Source organism: Populus trichocarpa, chromosome 17 (assembly GCF_000002775.5).
Source record: "Populus trichocarpa isolate Nisqually-1 chromosome 17, P.trichocarpa_v4.1, whole genome shotgun sequence".
Lineage (NCBI taxonomy): Eukaryota > Viridiplantae > Streptophyta > Magnoliopsida > Malpighiales > Salicaceae > Populus > Populus trichocarpa.
In genome coordinates, this window is record NC_037301.2 from 10,442,530 (window position 1) to 10,461,917 (window position 19,388).

Genomic DNA, 19,388 nt, shown 5'->3' on the forward strand with positions numbered 1-19,388 from the left:
GTAACTAAGAGACAGATTCACAAGTCAATAAGTGAAAACCCCAAGCTTTTTTCTCTTTCCTTTTCCCCTGAAATTCACAGTGAATTCATGGACAAATTTGCTCCCATGTTGCAGAACAGAACATTCACCACAAGAGCATTCTTGACTTGGGAAGGTTCTGGTATATATCAACCTAAATGCCAGCCATCAACTTTCATATTACTCATAATTGAAAACATAATTTATTAAGAGTACAAGTCTATTTTAGAATTTATAATTATCTTATCTCGGAAAAAAAAACATAAATATGCAATCAAATATGTTTTTTAGTTTTCATTTTCAGTTCTAAGTTTTTGTTCTTAGTTTTCTGAAAAAGAGAATGAAAACGAAAGCAGAAAATCTAAAATAGAAATGGCCGCAGAGGTGGCCGAAGTCTGATTATTGGTTCCATAATCATATTTCTGCCAACGCCAATTCTTAATTGCATTTACTCAACTTCTTTATCCACATTAGATTTCTTGTCGAAGTGTTTCTCATTTCTTACATAAACAAACTTTTGACAATACGAGTCCTCAGCTTAGAGGAAACTGTCACACAACATCAATCCAGAAGGTGCTGTGGAGCAATAGGGCTGCTTGCTTCTCTCCATCATTGCTCTACTAGATCTACAAGTGAAGTTTCTTAACATGGCATCTTTCAGTTGCATGAAAGCAACCTGTGCTTCAAGCCTAAAGAGACTCAAAGCAGCTTGTTGGCCTTCAAGCTTGGCTCTTGTTCATCGGGGACACGACAATGTTTAAACTAAGATTATGCCTTGTTTGCAAAGGCATTTCTAACCAGTTTCAATTCAAAAGCTTAAACTATCAAGTAAGATTTCAAGAATAACATTATATTACTCTTTGATATATTTTTTCAAGTAAAAGTTCAAGTTTAAAATTTACACATGTTAATCATCTTCCTATGAATATGAAGTGAGATCTAAGAATAATTTTATATTATTCTTTAATATACTTTCTTAAATAAAAACTCTTTAAATAAGTCCATCATATTCTTGTGCTTAATTTTATTAATTTAATTAGTTAAAAAAAATTAAGATACAAGGTAAGGTCTTAAAAATGTTTTTATATTACTTTCTATCGTAGAAAAGCTAATACCCAACATGAGCTAAATGTTAGCAGCAGCTTGATCCTATACTGTCTGCTTCATTTAAGTTGCAGGAACTATTTGCCTTCAAGTAAAAGGCCTCTTAGCCGAGCTGCTAGCATAAGATTATAAGGAGCTTCTTTAAATGTTGAGAAGTGAAGAATATGAAATGCAATATAAGTTTTCTTTTAGATTACAACTAAGAGAAAATTGATTATAAAATATGATGCAGATTGAGGTAATATGTCATGTGATATGTTAGGTGACTGAACTACCTTTTGCTCTGATGCCATATGCTGCACAAAATTTTAAATTGTCTGATAGCCACCAACCTCTCATCTCTCGCAATTCCACATATTAATGATTCCCAACCAATCTTGAAAACTGTATATAAACCAAACTACTGAGATTATATGCTTCTTGAACTGCTTTCTGTTATGTATTTAGTACAAAAGAATGGTAAACAAAAATTGGGAACCCGGTCTAGATCAACAATAATGTTTCTGTTCATCTGTTCCGATTGACATACTAGTACGAAAACAACAAAGCAAAGGACGCAAAACAAGTCCTACTACACCACTCAAAATTCCGTAGAGAATTGGCCAATGAGCTTCAGATTCTCAACAATGAAGCGTCTTCTGTTCATAGACGAAATGATGTGGAAAAGGAAGCAAAAACCAAATGAGTGCAATTGGGACTTTCTAAACGACAGTAGCAAAGAGAATCTACCTCTGAATGAACTATCCTTGAACCAGAAATGAAATGCAACATCCTGTCTCTACTTTCTTGAAACTCTTAAGAAGGAAGGTAATAGCATCATCACGCATCTTAGTTGGCTATAAGACCCACCAGTGGCTCATGCTTGTGGGAATTGGCAGGCCACCATGACTCACACCGAACATCATTACTGAGCTCTGGAGCAACTGTGAATGGGACATTAATAGTGAAAACATTACAGATATCAGAAACCTCTCGGTTCACTGCAATGTTCTGTTCTTCTCTGGCTTTAGGAAAATGAGCCCTTTTGTGACCTCCCAAAGCTTGGCCGGAAAGAAAAACTTTAAAGCAGACTGGGCATTTGTGCTCCTTACCCTCCTTTGACTCGCAATCTTTTACAATGACTCCATCAGTTTCCTGCTTCACTGATTCCTGAATACATTCAATCTTGACAAGTTTTCCTATAGCCTTAGTTTCAGGAGAAAAAATAGCCTGGATATCCCTTTTGCAGCTATCAACCTTCAATCCTATGGAGCTCTTTCTATGGAATGTTTGGTGACCCCCAAGTGACTGATAACTGATGAAGTTTCTATTGCAGATTCTGCACCTGAAATCACCTTTTTTGCTCGGACTTTCCGTGATATCAGAATCTGTAGCTACCACCATCTGAAGGCGAGCATCCTGTCCCATTTCCGCATCAGAAGCATCATAGTTTGCTTGATTGATTGGAATAGATTTCTGAAATCCCAAACGAGCAACATCCAATCCAACTCCTCCCATCAGATCCAGACTTGATTCAGCTACAGTGCAATTGTTAATCAATTCACCGTGACCTCCCTTCTCTATCTCAATACCACAGAATTCAACTCCTGATTCGTCATCCAATTGAGGGCTCTTGGATTCAACATCCTTATGAAAACTCTCCATGGGAACTTCCAATCTAACTTGATCTGCCTCACCATATCCCATTCCAATATCACCTTCACCACCAGATATACTAATTTTATAATCCAAATCACAAGAATCTAAATAATCCTCTCCGGTTTTCTTTGGCCTTGCAAATCCATTACCATCAAAACCATGATAACCCTCACCTCTCTCAATTCGCTTACTTTGACACAATGAATCAAACCCATTACATTCACCCCTAGACATCATAATCAATGTAATAGCCACCTCCTCAACTTCTTGCTCAATATCAAAACCAGATACAGATTCATTCGATCTAGAAAAAGAAGAATTGGGAGTAATCTTGTACCTCATTCTGCTAGATCGCTTTCTTCTCACAAGATTCACAGTCTCAGTAGCAGATAAGGCCATAACAACCAGATTAGGCCCTGAACTTGAGACCCTCAACTTCTTATGATGCAGCCTCATGTGATTGCTTAGAGATTTTAATGACAGAAACCCTCTGCCACATTCTTCGCAGTAAACTCCTTTCCTTTCTTTAGCAGAGTGATGCCTCATGTGGCCATGGAGGGATTTTGGTGACCCAAATTCTTTGCCACAGACTCTACATTTCGCTGTTTCTTGCATTGAAACACTACCATCATGATTCAAGCCTGAGAATTTCCAAGATTTCTTGGGCTGTTCTCTTAGGCCATGACATTCAGAACCCATGTTGTTGCTTTCAAACTTGACATATTCTTTAATTGATTTTCTAGCTCCATGAATCTTCATGTGACCACCCAACATTTTCCCGGTCAAGAAACTCTTCTTGCATAACTTGCATACGTGCACCTTTTCTTGATTCTTCTTCATTTGTGCAAACAAAAGAAACCCCAGATCAGAAACCAAGCAAAATCTCAACTTTCTCAAGAAAAATGGCGAAAGATACTTCTTTGACAATCAGGGAAACAAGCACACCAGAAAGTAGAAGAATAACAGAGGAGTCAACGAAACCCAGATGAAAAAGAACCTAAATTTAGAGCGTAGTTTTGTGGAGTCTTGGTTTTAGAAGGGATAAAAGAGGGGACGGCGTGGGTTTTTGTGATCTAATCAAGTCAATTAAGAAAAGTTAAAAACCCCATACAAAGAGTGATCCCTTGCCCCTGTTCTATTGCTCTGCCTCTCTGGTGGAGTACTTTCTTTGCAAGCATATGCAATGCAAGAGACATATTGTAGTGAAAGTGATGGGTTTTATGACTCTGCTTTGAAAGTGCCAAAATGCACAAAGAAGCCAGAGAAAAACAAAAGGAAGCCTCTCTCTCTCTCTCTCTCTCTCTCTAAGATAATGAGTTTGTAATTATTTAAAAGGAGAGAAACCCTTGCATGGAAAGGAAGCCAAGTTATAGGAATGGAGTCATACTCGCTGGTGAGCTTAAAATCCGCATAAAACTGTACTCGCTTGCATTGAATAGGGACAATTTTGGCCACAAAATGATTTGGGATTTGATCATGTGATTGCTTGTGATTGAAGTAAATTGTCAGAGTTGCTTTTCGATTCATGTTATGGTATTTAGTAGCAGTGTCTTGATTTATTAAACCACTTCCCATTTTATTTTTAGATAAAATCCACCTGCCCTTCTGCTACATCCATAGACTAGGATTGTCCCATCGCTGCAATTGTTTTTATCTGAGTTGGTACATCATGAAACGATAGACTCACCTTTTCTTGGTGGCATTGTCTTGTTATGCAAGGCTTGCTTCTCCAATAAGCTTACTACTTTCTCTACTTGGAAAGTAGATTCAGCTCTTAATCAAATTAAACGGTATCCAAGACCTTTTGGATTCACAGGTGAATCTGGCTGTAGCTTTTTGGTTGAAGAATGGAGAAGAAATTGGGATTGTTATCTAAACTGATCCTAAAGTGTCATTAATATACCAAATGATATTGCGGTCTAAATGGAATTTGGTTAAAATTAATTTTTATTTTTTATATTTTTAAACATGTATTTATATTAAAAATAAATTTTTTAAAAATATTATTTTAATATATTTTTAACTAAAAATACTTTAAAAAACAACAATAAAAAATCATGATTTGAAACACGGCAATTTTAATTTACATGTTTTGTGCCTTTCAGCTTATCCTAATTTTCTAATCACTATTTGTCACATTGCCAAAAACCTATTTTTCATTCAATAGAATTAGACAAGATATTCAATAATGTGTGATGAGTTTAGTAAATTTAATCATTAGGCTTCAAATTTCAAGATTAAATAAAAAAAATCAATTTATTATTGAATTTTTTCTTATTTTACTCGAGTCGGGTTTTAGATCAACTAATTGCTGAGTTATCCTAGTATATCCATGCCACTAGATCCTGTCTTAATTTAATCTATTTAAAAAGAAGTTTGGCAACAATTGGAATAAAAAAATCTTCAACTCAGATGGTTTAGTATCTTTAGAGATCTGAGATTATGGAGCACAGTCAATAGAAGTGGCCACTGAATTAATTTAAGCTCAAATGGTAATAAGAGAAAATGGGAAAAACCTATGTCAACAGGCTGGCCAACATGGATCAGATCCAAGAATTGGGTTATTGTTGATGCATGAACTGTCTCAGGCATACACAGATTATGTGAATTCACCATGCTGTGTGTTTCTACTTTGTGCTTGTTACCATTTTTACCAGATTCTGGTCTATTTGACCTAGTTGACTAACTTAATCTCGTTCATCTCTTTATCAACCTCGACTGTCTTTGATCGTGTTTGACTCTTCTCCACCACCACCCCCTCCGCACCAGCACCAAGCACCACCAGACTTCCTCTACCAGCCAGACTACCTCTAAGCTGCCAAGCAACCCTTTTATCATCTCATAATAGGTGCGGATATGAATTGGTTTACGGGTATAGACAATTGCTAATTACAAATTTAGGAATCGAAAAGGGTATCATCTCTGTTTAGATACTTGAAGGAAGGAAGGACAGGAAAGAGTATCCCAATTTTGAATTGGAGCCATTATTGAAAAGCTTAAAAAACTTGTTTTTGCCCATAAAAAAATGGAGAAAAAACAAGGCGGAGGAAAAACCATGACTTTGTACTTGATTTTTGGAGCTGCAAATATTAATAAACAATCCTTGAAAGGTTGGTTTAGAAATTAACAATCTCGTTTCTTTTGCCAGAATTTAAGTTCCGAGATGTGGCACCATACTCCTTGAGCAGTAACAATTTTATATCTTGCAGTCCAGTTTACAGAGAGGCACTTTAGTGCAAGATGCAGATGCTGTGCTCTTTTAATGTGATTGGAGTTGAAATTGTATTTTTCCCCTTTCTTTTTGCTTGTTTATTAGATAACAGCCCGTGATGCCTGTTTTGGCAAGCAACTTTATAGATTCAATGCTTCGTCAACACTCCAGCAGTAAATTGGATTAGAGTGCTGTCCATCTCGTACCTTGCTTTCTATTTTGATGATGAGACCACAGATTTAACCTTTTTTTGCTTGTATGCTTCTAGTTTAGTAAAAATCTACTGATGCAATGGCTGCTCGGTTTCCACCCCATTTGAGCAAGCTGCAAGAACTATATATATAAACTGGAAAAACACAGCTCTGCCATGCACGGTTGCTGTCATCAGTATCAGAACGACCCAACTATAATAACTTAACCAAACAGCCACTTTAGAGTTCCTGTGCACTTCTGCTAGAAAGTGGAATTATCATCATAGATGAGAGAGAACAAGTTTATACACAGTTTCCTGCGCCTGTGACAGACCCCAAGAGTTCCAATGGAATGAAGGAGAGGTAAGGCAGATGAAATTTCATGCAACCATTCTTAAATGGAGGTTGTGAAAAAAACAGGTCTGAGATTTAACCAAAAATAATGAACCATAAATGCTGCGAAAACAGCGAAATTGTTCATTGAAGATCAAGTGGCAGGAAAACAAGTCTGATCGCTTCCAAGTCCAAGAAACTGCAATTACATAAACCGAAATAAACAGACCCGCATAGGCATGCACACACAGTCAAAGGGAGAGAGCTAGTGAGGCTGTTTGCCGGGAAAACAGTGAATAGCACTCAAATATTACTGTCAACAATATCGTTACGCTGATATGGTGGTCACTCTTACAAAGCTAACACTAACGCATCTACAAAATTCATGGGGGCAGGAAACACAAGCAACATTAACAGAAACATTAATAACATAAAAATTATCACCGGGAAAATTTTAAGGAAAAAAAAATGCCAAGCGTGGAGGAGGAACCAAAGAAGATAAAATAAAATGCCTTCACGACACCATTCAATTTAGATGTTGGTCCAAGTGGCCTTACAGAGGGTTGATTAAATTGCAAGATAATTACCATGAGATTGATCACGCAGAGATAAAAAGAAACATGATTCAAGTGACGCTAAACAGTTGAACAAATCGCGCACCCATAGCTCTGCATATTACCACGATGATTCCATTGGCTCACTCAAGAACATCAACCACGTCCTATAAAAGTACTTGCATCTTGCAAAATGCCCTTCCACCAACATATTCAAAATTTTGCAAGCAAAATTGGATTTTGCAGTAGTATTACTAGTAATTGTCTATCTGAAATCCTTCTTAATTGAGCCACATGAACCTTGAAAGGCCAGTCCTGGAAACTGGTGACCTGCCAGACTCTTGAATATTGATGCCTACAAGAGCCAACTTTAATTTGGAAGGATGCATGGGACAACCACTCTTCCCAACAATCAACATTGAATAAAGGTATCAGCTTCTTCAAGTTGCAATGACTAATAATATCAATCCCTTGATAATATCCAGTCTTGCAGAACAACAGCAGGGGAACCAAACCATCAAGAATATTTACTGTGAAAATATTACTCTTGACTGGAGTGTCTCCCATCAGTTCCCATATCAAGTGGACCATAGCAATCAATGCTGTCTCGATGATGCTCATACGATGTGCATGAATCATCTTGAACATCACAATCATCTGTGTTGGTCCCAGCAATTCCATTGAAATGTTTAGGTCCAAGGTCACCAACACAACCATGGTAAATCCCAACATGTGCTCCTGAAAAATCATCTACATCTCCCTCATATTCCGCATCAGTTGCAATTCCACGAACCACATTATCAACACCATCTTTAGAAGCAACAGCTTCATCCTCATCCTCAACATATTCATTGAACTTCTCAGCATGATCCTCTTGACAGTAAGCAGAGGAATCCTGAACAGTCAGAGATTCCACCACAGAATCCTCATCTTCCTCTACTGTTTCACCCTCAATTTTTTGCCACTCATCATCATCGCTGTCAATATTTAGAGGGTCAAACCTGTTCTGCTCAGCACGTTTCTGGAGCATGAATACATTGAAATAATAACTAACAAGCTCCTTCTTTGTTCGGGAAGGGAATGTTGCGGACAGATGGTCCCAAAAGTTTTTTCCCAAAGAAACAGGATTGGATAAGACCACCTCATGGAAGGCTTGCTCTTCCTCGTCAGTCCATTTATTTGCAACCACCTCTCCCATATCACAGAACCCCAACCCTTCGAATATCTCCTCCCCAAGGTTCTCTCTAAGTTTCAGCCTAGCTTCTGAGACATGTTGTTTTATGCATCTGATAGAACCTGCATCAGGGCATGCACAGTCATGATTGGTAGCTTCATAGCAGTAATTTGCAGATGCTTCCAGGTCAGGCATGGGAAGGATACAAGTACCCATCAGGTTCTCCTCGTAACCACCATCAATTATGACACCTGGGCTAGATGAATGTGCACATGCAACTTGAAGGTTAGAGTCATCTAGCTGGTTCAGGGAGGTGCTTGAACCCTGGGAGTCCCACTCTGGGACATAAGCTTGATGCTCTGGTCCAACAGAAACCTGCTTCTGAAAAGGGTAATCAAGAGATGAGCAGGCCTCTTCAGGCTCAAGTAAAGCCCTGAGCTGGTGCCCATGATCAAAATATTCTGGGAAGAATGATAAATTATCGGCTTCAAGAATCCCATTTCCAATCCACAAAAAGTGGGGGAAACAACCATTATCACCAGTTTCAAATCCCTTGCTAGTCCCATTTGAACATTCACTGAACAAGTCACTTGCAGACCTCCCTACTTCTTGACACTTTCTAAAACTGTCATCACCTTCATTATCATATTGCAGGTCAGTTATATAAACTAGGGAACTCCGTTAACAAATTAAAATATGGCATGTAATTATGGAAACACAAGAAAGAGATTACAAAACACACTATTGTGTTTTTAATCCCTATAAGATCTGTAGCACTAGAATGTTAGCATCTTCTAGAGAATTCGTGAATTTTTTTACTTCTAATAGGCAAAAAAACAAAAATATAAGGCGCAAAATGAATTTGTTGAACAGAATATCAGAACCACTGCATGCATATTACAACAATCATAATGAAAAGTCCACCAAAATACTCTTACAAATGAACATTAGAACGATTTCCAATCCAAGATCTATATACCATAAAAGCCAGAATTTCATCCTTAAGTTTTTTGAATATCAAGTCATCAGATTGGACAGGCTAAATGAAACGGAGAAAAGAATAAAAGTACAACTCCACAATCCACATTGTAACAAGTTTCGAAGTACAAAGCAATGCAAGAACTCGTAAATAACAGACACCAGCAGCAGCTCCTTTACCTGAAACAAGATGTTTCTGGTGCCCACTGTCAAGTGGGAAAATAGGAGCAAGCTGATCAATGTGCTCCATTTGTCTGGGGTGCTTACAAGCAAACTCATATAAATTATCATCAGAAAAAGCACGTTTGTGAATCATTTTAATTTTATCTGCAAATCAGAATCATCTTCACTCATATTAGAAACACAGAAACAAAGTAAAGATTCAAAGTATCAGATGCTTTCACGAAAACACAACAGCAGACTTGTTTTCTAGAAATGAAAATATACACTATCCCACAACAATTATGACATCAGCTGCCTAGAAGGGCGACTTTTCTTACTATTTTCTTACATTTCTGAAAAGTTGAAGGTAGAAAGGTAAGATTCCTTTGACATAAACAAACAAGAAGAAGCTAAAGTGGAAACTACCCAAATTACCAAAAGGATAGCGATTAAGGACTTTCAAGCATATGGGAATTTTAGCATCCACCATACTAACAAAAAGGGCCAACATATACTACTATATGTAGCCATTATGCGCTCCCTATACGAGCTTCATTTCTTGATATTAACACATTTTTACTTCACACCCCATGAAAAATATTCTATTTAAAATTAATTAATGATGTTATTACCAAACCAATTTTTTTATTAATTCGAGTGTAAGAAAATTATTATTTTTATAATAAAAGAAAAGAAAGAAAGGGATAACCAATCAACAATAACCATCTATAACTAAATTTATTACTTGAAAAAAAAAAACTCAATATTGAATAAGCTAGAGGAGCTCGATCTTACCTTTTCTAAAATTGGTCGTTGAACAGGATTGATGAAATTGAAAATATCGAATTTACCAAAAACCCTAATTCACAAATAAAAAAAATTATAGATCCCTAGTTTGTATTATCGTATTAGCACAACTTTACAAAAAAAAGAGAGAGAGAGAGTAATAAACAAGGGACAGAAGGGAAAACAATTGAATCAAACAGAAAATGGATAAAGTTGAAGAATTTATAAGAGCCGTAAATTTTCAAAATTTAAGAAAATATTTTAGAAGTTCAACTGACCCAGATAAATTTAAGCCATGAAATTCAAATATACAAGATTAGACTTTAAGATCGAACAAAACCCACTTCGGAATCAAAGAATCAAGGAGAATCTCAAAACCCTAACCCTAGAAATGAATCGAGAGCACGGAAAGGGGTAAAAGTAGGCTCGCTCGATAGAGAAAAGAGCAAATTGAAAGAATGCAAGATCGAATTGAATCAAAATGAAAGAAAATTGGAGAATTTGGAGGTTGAATTGAATGAAGATTTGGGATCGAAGATTGGCAGAGTTAGGGCACGATTTATAGAAAATTTAGGGGTCTGTTTGGTGATCCGAGGAGAGGGTCCTCGAGGCTCGCTGTGAAAAGAGCTGAAAATACCAAATGAGGAAAGGATCTGGAGAGGAATTACGAAAATTGCCACGTAAGGATTCTGGGATCTCAAAGGACAGATCAGGAAAACGACTCGTGCGCTTGTTGTCTTAGCTTAACTAATGATGGCAATGATGATGTAAGGAAGTTTATGAAAAAAACAAAATTGTGACACGTGGAACATCCTTAGTGGCGTCTTGAAATTTGGCACGTGGAGATTATCTTGCCTTTTGTGTGCAACGTGGAAGATGGTGTTTGACTAGTTCTGTGAAAACGGTGGGCTAAAAGGGGAATTGAGTTTTTAATTGATTTTTTTTACGAAAATTGATTAATTTATTACGAAAATTTTACAAACTGAATTATGGCATTCCCTCACCTTCAAATAGCGATCTAACTTTATTTTAATTAGCATATACCGGAAAGGTTTTGTATTTTACTGTAGCAATCGACTATTGAAATTTTAATGTCAAGGGTTTTTTTGTTTTGGTTCTCATAATTTTTAAGGATGTTTTTATATGTTTTTTTTTAATTCTATTTTTTTTTTAATTTCATCATTCAACATTGAGTTTATTAGATATTAAATTTTATAATTTATTTTGATTTATTTTCTATAAAATTATCTCGGTCTCATGACACATGTCATGGGTTTTGCGGGTTAATTGTATTGACTCAGATTATTTTTTTATCTATTTTTAATTTTTTTTCTTAATTTTATCATTTAACATTGGCTTAATTGTGAATTAGAATTCATAATTATTTTTTGATTTATTGTATATTGTTATCACTATAGTCTCATGACCCGAGTCGTAAATTTTAAAGTTGATTGATAATTAAAATTTATATCATTATTATTATTTCTTTGCTTTTTATAGAGCTATATCAATTTCTTGACTCAGGTTGACTCAGGTTATTTTTTATTATTTTTTTTCAATTTAATTCTTCAACAGTGATTTGATTGGGAATTGAGATTCATAATTATTACTATTTTTTATTTGTCTTTTTTAAGGTTATCACGGATTTATAACCCGAGTCGCAGGTTACATCGATTGACTTGGGGTTTTTTTGTCCTTTTTTTAGTTGAGTTTTTTTTTTTTTTTTCAATTCATCCTTCAATATTAGGTTGATTGGGAATTAGGCTTCATAATTTATTTCGGTTAACATATTATGTGGTATCTCAGTTTTATAACCAGGATCATGAGTTTGGTCGGTTGACTTAGGTGGTTTTTTATGTTCTTTTTTTTAATTTCATTATTAAATATTGGGTTGATTGATAATTGAGTTTCATAATTTGTTATAATTTGCTTTATATAGAGTTATCTCAGTCTCATGATCTAGGTTTGACAGGTTAACTTGAGTTGACTCAGTTAATTTTTTTTAGTTGAATTTTGTTTTTAATTTTATCATTTAAAATTAGATTGATTGAGTTTAATTTTTTTTATTATTTACTTTTTATAGAGTTATCATGATCTCATGACCCAGGTAGTGGATTTGACAGGTTAACCCAAGTTGATCCGAGTCGATCTAATATAATGTCTCAATATTAAAAAAAAAGGTATTAAAAAAAAAGGGCATCATGTTGATTATTTTTTAGTCTAACTATATTTTTATTAGTTATTCTTGTTGTTTTTGGACTTATCAAGTCGATCATGTCATATCAGATCAATTTTAAATGTAATAAAATCATGTTCCAAATATATTTAAACATTTTCATAATAATAAACAACTGATTTCAATTAAAATTTCATAAACCATTTATTATTAATATTCTTATTTTCAGATAAAATAAATAATAATTGAAAAAAATTAGTAAAATTATAATAAAAAATTATAATAATATTTAAGAACCAAGTTAAAGTTGAAGGTAATTTTTCTTTTAAATATGGAAGGTATTTTTATCAAAATATTAAATATTTAGATGGTAAATATAATTAGATTATTGTAATTTAACAATATAAAAGGAATTAAAATAGTCTTAACGTTATCTTGTTTTTATTATTTTATTAAATAAAAGTAACAATGTTTTCAATCCAGCATTAAAGCTTTTGTTTATCAAATTTTAGAAAAGATAGCACTTTGGTAAACAATCTTATTATATTTAAAATGTGTTCATAAAATTGGTTTTGCAAAAACAAATAACTTTCAAAAATTGCTAAGACATTCTTAGATATTAATATTTTTTTAGAAAAAAAATGCATGCCCTTTTAGATTCAACTTTTTCTCCATAGTTCTCTCGTGTGTGCGTGTGTGCGTGTGTGCGTGTGTGCGTGCGCGTGTGTGCGTGTGTGTGTGTGCGTGTGTGTGTGTGTGAGAGAGAGAGAGAGAGAGAACTGCTAAAGCCATGGCATTTCAATTTTTCTAAACAATTTAATCTGGTCTTTAGTTTTAAACTACATAGGTGGTATTCTTTACACTACGGCCAACTCAAATTTTTCTCATCGTAAAAAAAAATGTTAGGGCTGCACAAGTGTTCTCAAAAAAGCAAAAAATAAATAGGTACTCGGATCATTGACTTGATTGATGTTAATAAGCTCGTATAATTTTAATAATATAAATAAAAAACACAACAATAATAAATAAAGTGATAAAAAAAATTAACTACAAAAAAAAGTAAAAAAATATTGATTTGAACTCATCTAGATTAACATGTCAAATTTGCAACTTGATGTGTTACTAGGATAATCACGTCGAAAGCAATTTGAATAAAACAATGAAGCTCTATTATCAAACAATATAATATCAAAGTGTGAAACTAAAAAAAAAAAGTTAATTAAAAAAATACAGAAAAAAAAATATCTAAGTCTACCTGGGTTAACTCATTAACTTCACTACCATGGACATATGATTGAGATAACCCCATAAACAAGAAAGTGAAGAAAACAAGCGCGGAAAACAATTCCTAGTAAATCAACATTGAAGGATGAGATTGGAAAAAAAAATTACGTTTTAAAAAAACCTAACAAAAGACCAAAATCAACATGTGTTAATATCCAAAATGCATGACCTTTGTCATAAGTCCGAAACTAGTGCCAAAGAAGATAAACCCAAAAAATAACGAAGTGAAATTCTCAATCACAAAATATTGAGGGATAAAATTAAAAAAAAAACAATAAAAAATAAATTTAAAACAAAACAAGTAGCAATAAAAAGAATGAAGATCAAATTTGTCAAAAAAAAATTGATGGATGAAATCGAATTAATTAGGAAAAGGATAAAAAAGAAATAAATAGAAATTAAAAAAACAAATACCAAATTTGATATAAAGATTCAATGAAACCAAATGATGAGGGACTAAATTGAAAAAAAAAATAAAAAATATATATATCAAGTAACAATAAAAAGAATGCTGGCCCAATTGGATATAAAAAATAAATGAATCGACACTTTTTTTTGGGAGGGGGGATAAAAAAGTCCACTGGAACACACCTGCAGTCCGTTATCAACACGCGCCTTATCACTATGAAGGTCTCGATGCTCCACTCCCAATGCCACCACAAAAAATAGTGTTTGTTCACTTTTCACTTTTTATTTTTTTATTTACTAAGAGACTAGATTGCCCCTACCCCACTTGATAATAATAATAATAATAATAATCAAAATGGAAAGATCAAAAAGCCCTTTAACACAAGTTATAGGTTTTTTGCTTCAAAATGTAATTTAGTTATTGTATTGTGCTTTTAAAGAGAAAATTTTGAAAGTGCTTATGGTCAATATTTAATCAAATTACACTTTTAAACATGGTTATTAAATTCAGCTCGGAAATTGACCCGGTTAAGGAGCCAGGTCCTGGGTTTTATAGGTCAACCGGGAAAATTTTAAAAAAATATTAAAGTTTTAATATTTTATATGAAAAAATTAAGAAAAAATCAATGTAAATATAGGCTATATATGTTATAAATAATAAAGTTTACAAAATTATTTTAATTTTTTTTATTTCACATTAAAAAAAAATATGTTATTTAAAATTTTAAAAGAAGGGCACAGACAACAAGTCGCCGCCCCCTTGCTTTGGATTTTCTCTCCCAAAACCAGTAAAGCTTCCCTTTTCACTTGGGCAAAGCAGCTGCCACGGAGACCCAGCCACAACTTCTCTCATCCCCTTCTCAGTCATCCCCTTGCCTTTTGGCCAAAACTAGAGAGCCCCTCCCTCTTTTTTCCCAACCATCTATTGGCCAAACCAAGAGACTCAGCTCTTCAATGGCGATTTGCTTGTTTTCTGCATTATTTTTATTTTCTAGTAGCATTAAAGGTTTGAGAATCAAACAACATAAACCATTCATTTATGTGTTTCTTTTCCAAGACTAGCATTGTGCATGGCAACAAACTTCTCAGCCAGCTTGTCTATGTCAAGCCAGCTTCCATGGACGACTGGAGCATTTGCAAACAACAACTCATTATAGAGAAAATGAAGAAATAAGAAGAGAAGCCGAATGACAGAAACCATATTTGAAGAAGAACCGGGTCTCGTCCGGGTTCTCCCAGGTCACCCGGATCATGGGTCAACCCGTCGGGTCGCCGGGGTTTTACCAGATTGTTGCACCTGCCGGTCTTTTAACAAATCTAGACCGATCCAGCCCCTGAAGCAGTTTATACAGCCGTACGAAATTATGTGTACAGTAAAACATTGACGTTAACGCATTTCAAATTCCATATGGAATTGGTCCTCCTATAAATAATTTATTTTCTCTGTATAGACCTTTATCTTTTAATTATTTTCGTTATCAAGTCTTTGCATCTTTTCAAGTTCATGACACAAAGTCATTCAAAAACAAAGAAAAAGAAACATCAAATATGTTGGAGTGTACCATCATTTTGGTGATGAAAACAAATTGATGCCATCCAAAGCTTTCGTCACTATTTCTCATGAAGGAAAGTGTCAAAAGATTTCATTACAAGTAGACTAAAGCAATCCGAGGATATTTTTGTCGGTAGCCTCTAAACCCAGGAAATAACCTAGAACCCAGGAAACGCGAAGCAGAAATATCTGATCACATCTCCTAAAAGAGAGCAAGATGCCCGAGTCACCTTTTAGTAAATGACCAAAACCATTCCCACCAGGCATCAGCACCAAGTACTCGTCATGTGGCTCAAAAATACAAACAAAAGAATCTAAAATAAAAAATGAAAAACATAAAATAAAACTATCTCAGAGAGTTCAAAGGAATTACCAATGCTGAATTGGCATTCGGAGAGAGTAAGATAACAATGACCTATTGAATTCAACATTTCATTTATGACAGTACTTTAAACCAAATAAACATCAAATCGACTTTTCTAAACAAGTGCCAAATGACAGGGAGGTGAGGAAACGCAATGTAAGGCAAAATGTAAAGCATCTTGCTTTCACCATGGCAGTCATGCAGTATCTGCCAAAGTCCTAGATGGAAGCAAGAAACAATGACAATACTCGATAAAAGAAAAGGTAAAGAATCAGATTCATTGCCTCGTACTATAATTGGTTGACCAGTTGCATGAGCTAACCAATCAGCATCTCTCTTATGCAATAGCAGGCATGTCCTTGAGCCATGCATCCAGTGGCTTACCGATTGAGTACACAATGAATCCAATCCCCCTCAGCTCGTCCGCATTCACTACATTCCTTCCATCGAACACAAAAGCTGGTTTCTGCATGTTGTCAAATATCTTCTTGTAGTCGAGAGTCCTGAATTCATCCCACTCCGTCAAGATGCAAATACCGTGGGCTCCCTTTGTTGCCTCATATGCATCCCAAGTAACAGTCACTTGCTTAACAGCAGATTTGGGACTCTTTGGCTGGAGATGGAGAGGATGATCCCAATCAAACTTTTTCATGATGAGATCCCTCTGAATCTGGTCTTCTGTGACCTGTGGATCATAGATGTTCAAGATAGCCTTGTCTCCCAACAGCCCCTTGCACACATCAATCGCAGGGGTCTCCCTTGTGTCGCCAGTATCCTTCTTGAAAGCGAATCCTAAAATGGCAATCTTCTTTTGAGAAACCGTGTTAAACATAGAGGAAACAACACGGTTCACGAATCGGCTCTTCTGGTAATCATTGATCTTGATAACTTGTTTCCAGTACTCTGCTACCTCCGGAAGGCCATTGCACTCACATATGTAAACGAGATTCAGAATATCCTTCTGGAAGCAGGACCCACCAAAACCAACACTAGAACTCAAGAACTTGGGACCAATCCTTGAATCCTTGCCAATAGCATAGGACACCTCAGCAACATCAGCCCCAGTTGCCTCGCAGAGTGCTGACATGGCATTAACAGAGGAAATCCTTTGGGCCAGGAAGGCATTGGCAGCAAGCTTGGACAGCTCTGCAGACCAAAGGTTAGTGGTTAGGATGCGGTCTTCGGGAACCCAGTGAGCGTAGACACTCTTCAATGCCTGGATTGCCTTCTGGCCTTCTGGGGTTTCCCTTCCTCCAATGAGGACACGATCAGGTTGAAACAGATCTTCGATTGCAGTTCCTTCTGCAAGGAACTCAGGGTTTGAGAGTATCTGGAATTTGATCCCTTTACTGTTATGGGTCAAAATCTTTTCAATAGCCTCGGCAGTCTTAACTGGGACTGTTGATTTCTCAACAACTATTTTGTCAGATTTGGACACATCAGCAATCGTACGTGCAGCACTCTCCCAGTATGTCAGATCTGCAGCTTTACCAGCTCCAAGACCCTGAGTTTTAGTTGGGGTGTTGACTGAAACAAAAACTATATCAGCCTCTGCAACATGCTTCTCCACATCGGTGCTGAAGAAGATGTTCTTGCCTCTGCACTGCTTCACCACATCATCAAGGCCTGGCTCATAGATGGGGAGCTGGTCACTGTTCCAGGCTGCAATCCTAGGTTCAGAGATGTCAACAACCACCACCTCAATATCCGGGCACTTGAGTGCAATGACAGCCATTGTAGGCCCACCTACATACCCTGCTCCAATGCAACAGATCTTCACCATTTTCCTCCTCTAAGTTTACAACCTGAAGAAGGTAAATTTATTAATCCATCATTATGAAGGAAAACAAATAAAAAACGAATAAGCAAACTCTAACCTACTCTAGCAGATCAATGGATAAGCAACAATAACGCTTGTAAATTCACAAATCACACACACACACGCACAATGATGTATCAAATCAGCACATGACAACGTCAAACAACAAAATTGAGTCCATTTCCCACAACACAATCGATACCATTTCAACCCTTTTCAATATGTTGAACTAGATCCAGACTTTGAATCAAGTCCTAGTCCGTCCTGGATCTTAGAAAATGTTGCACTTCTCATACGTTTTGACTCATTTGCTTGGATTTTCGATAATAAATTAAATAAAAAAATGAAACAAATAAAAAAATCTAACACAGCGAACTACAACTTACTACCACAGCCTAGAATGCTAAGATCCGAACAGAAATTAAGAGCTAGAATCAGTTTGGAAGCAGATCCAGTAGAATTCAAAGCTAAAAAAGTCGGCAGATCTTATGACTTTCCAACCAATCAGATCCATTTTTTAAACAACAGATCGAGGAGTAAAATTGTGCTGAATATCATCAGACCTAAACGAATTTCACAATTAAATTAGAAGAAAGAGAGAAATGAAATTGGAATGGTACCTCGGAATGTAAAGAGAGAGATCAAGAGAGTAATTTGTTTAGCGTCTTCTGTTAACTGGATGCTGGAATGAGAGCAAAGAGAGAGCGGGGCGATGTTTAAATACACATCTCCATTCCTAGATCTGCCCCTCCTGTGTGCTTCCCTATTAATTGGTTTTACGTAAATTATACTTTAATTACTGTATTTATAAGCAATCTGTATTTCGGTCCCTCTATTCTCTAAAATATTAGTTAGTCCCTTGACTTTTAGATCCACTTGTTTTCTTGTCCCTCCCTGCAAATACTATTAGTCACTGCACGTAAATCACAACCATCTCTCTCTCACTCTCTCTCTCTTGAAACTATTATTGTCATTATGCTTGTCGGTGATTCATTGGTTATGTGATAAAGGGATTTTTCTTATGTTTTAATTGATTAAATCTTATCATTGACTTTTCATTACTTCATCGAATGGTTATTGAAGCTGACCCCGTTAATTAATTCAGTAATTATTTTACTTCGAATCAAATTTTTTTCTTATCATAATGAAATTCTTTTTCAAAAAACACCCTGAATGATATTGTTTCAGAATTTTTTTATTACTATTAAAAATCATAGCTTGAATAAACTCATTGACTCGTGGATCAACTCGCCCAATACACGACCGGAGCTTTGAGTAGGGTCGACTATCATATTAGGTAGGTTTTATCAGGGCGGAACCAAAAAATAAAATGAAAGAGGGGCTAAAATGCTATGATTTGTGCAGTATCTTATAAAAATATTAAGAATGAACTTAAAAGAGACTGGAAAAAAAATTTCCTTGCAGGGACTGGAATCCTGCCAGCCTCCCCTTGTCTCCGCCCTGGGTTTTATAACTGAATTTGAATGATATAACGTAATAGATTTACATAGGATGGTAAAACACGGGTGCTAATTAATAAATCTTGATGCAAAAAGGACTAAATTATGTTTTTTCTTAAAAAAGAGTGACTGAAATGCATCACTCCAATGGGTTTGGTCGCAGTGCAGCTATCAAG

At 35.6% G+C, this 19,388-nt stretch overlaps 3 protein-coding genes across 4 annotated transcripts; all 3 read right to left on the reverse strand.

Moving 5' to 3' along the window:
- Nucleotides 1-1,486: 1,486 nt before the first annotated feature.
- On the reverse strand, nucleotides 1,487-4,792 carry LOC7467884 (uncharacterized). Its single transcript, XM_002324065.4, has one exon. It carries the CDS (start codon nucleotides 3,598-3,600, stop codon nucleotides 1,951-1,953), a length of 1,650 nt encoding a protein of 549 aa, XP_002324101.4. The 5' UTR covers nucleotides 3,601-4,792; the 3' UTR covers nucleotides 1,487-1,950.
- Nucleotides 4,793-6,994: 2,202 nt separating this feature from the next.
- LOC7467885 (uncharacterized) lies at nucleotides 6,995-10,808 on the reverse strand. Of its 2 annotated transcripts, XM_002324066.4 has the most exons (3): nucleotides 10,159-10,808; nucleotides 9,382-9,528; nucleotides 6,995-8,858 (listed from the first exon to the last, which is right to left on the reverse strand). In XM_002324066.4, exons 2-3 carry the CDS (start codon nucleotides 9,515-9,517, stop codon nucleotides 7,591-7,593), a joined length of 1,404 nt encoding a protein of 467 aa, XP_002324102.3. In that variant the 5' UTR covers nucleotides 9,518-9,528; nucleotides 10,159-10,808; the 3' UTR covers nucleotides 6,995-7,590. The 2 variants fall into 2 exon arrangements, with proteins under 2 accessions (XP_002324102.3, XP_052304582.1); XM_052448622.1 differs by having other exon boundaries at nucleotides 9,382-10,808.
- Nucleotides 10,809-15,974: 5,166 nt separating this feature from the next.
- Nucleotides 15,975-18,552, reverse strand: LOC7467886 (UDP-glucose 6-dehydrogenase 4). Its single transcript, XM_002324067.4, has 2 exons — nucleotides 18,373-18,552; nucleotides 15,975-17,738 (listed from the first exon to the last, which is right to left on the reverse strand). The coding sequence occupies exon 2, from the start codon at nucleotides 17,714-17,716 to the stop codon at nucleotides 16,271-16,273; it is 1,446 nt and encodes a 481-aa protein (XP_002324103.1). The 5' UTR covers nucleotides 17,717-17,738; nucleotides 18,373-18,552; the 3' UTR covers nucleotides 15,975-16,270.
- Nucleotides 18,553-19,388: the final 836 nt, after the last annotated feature.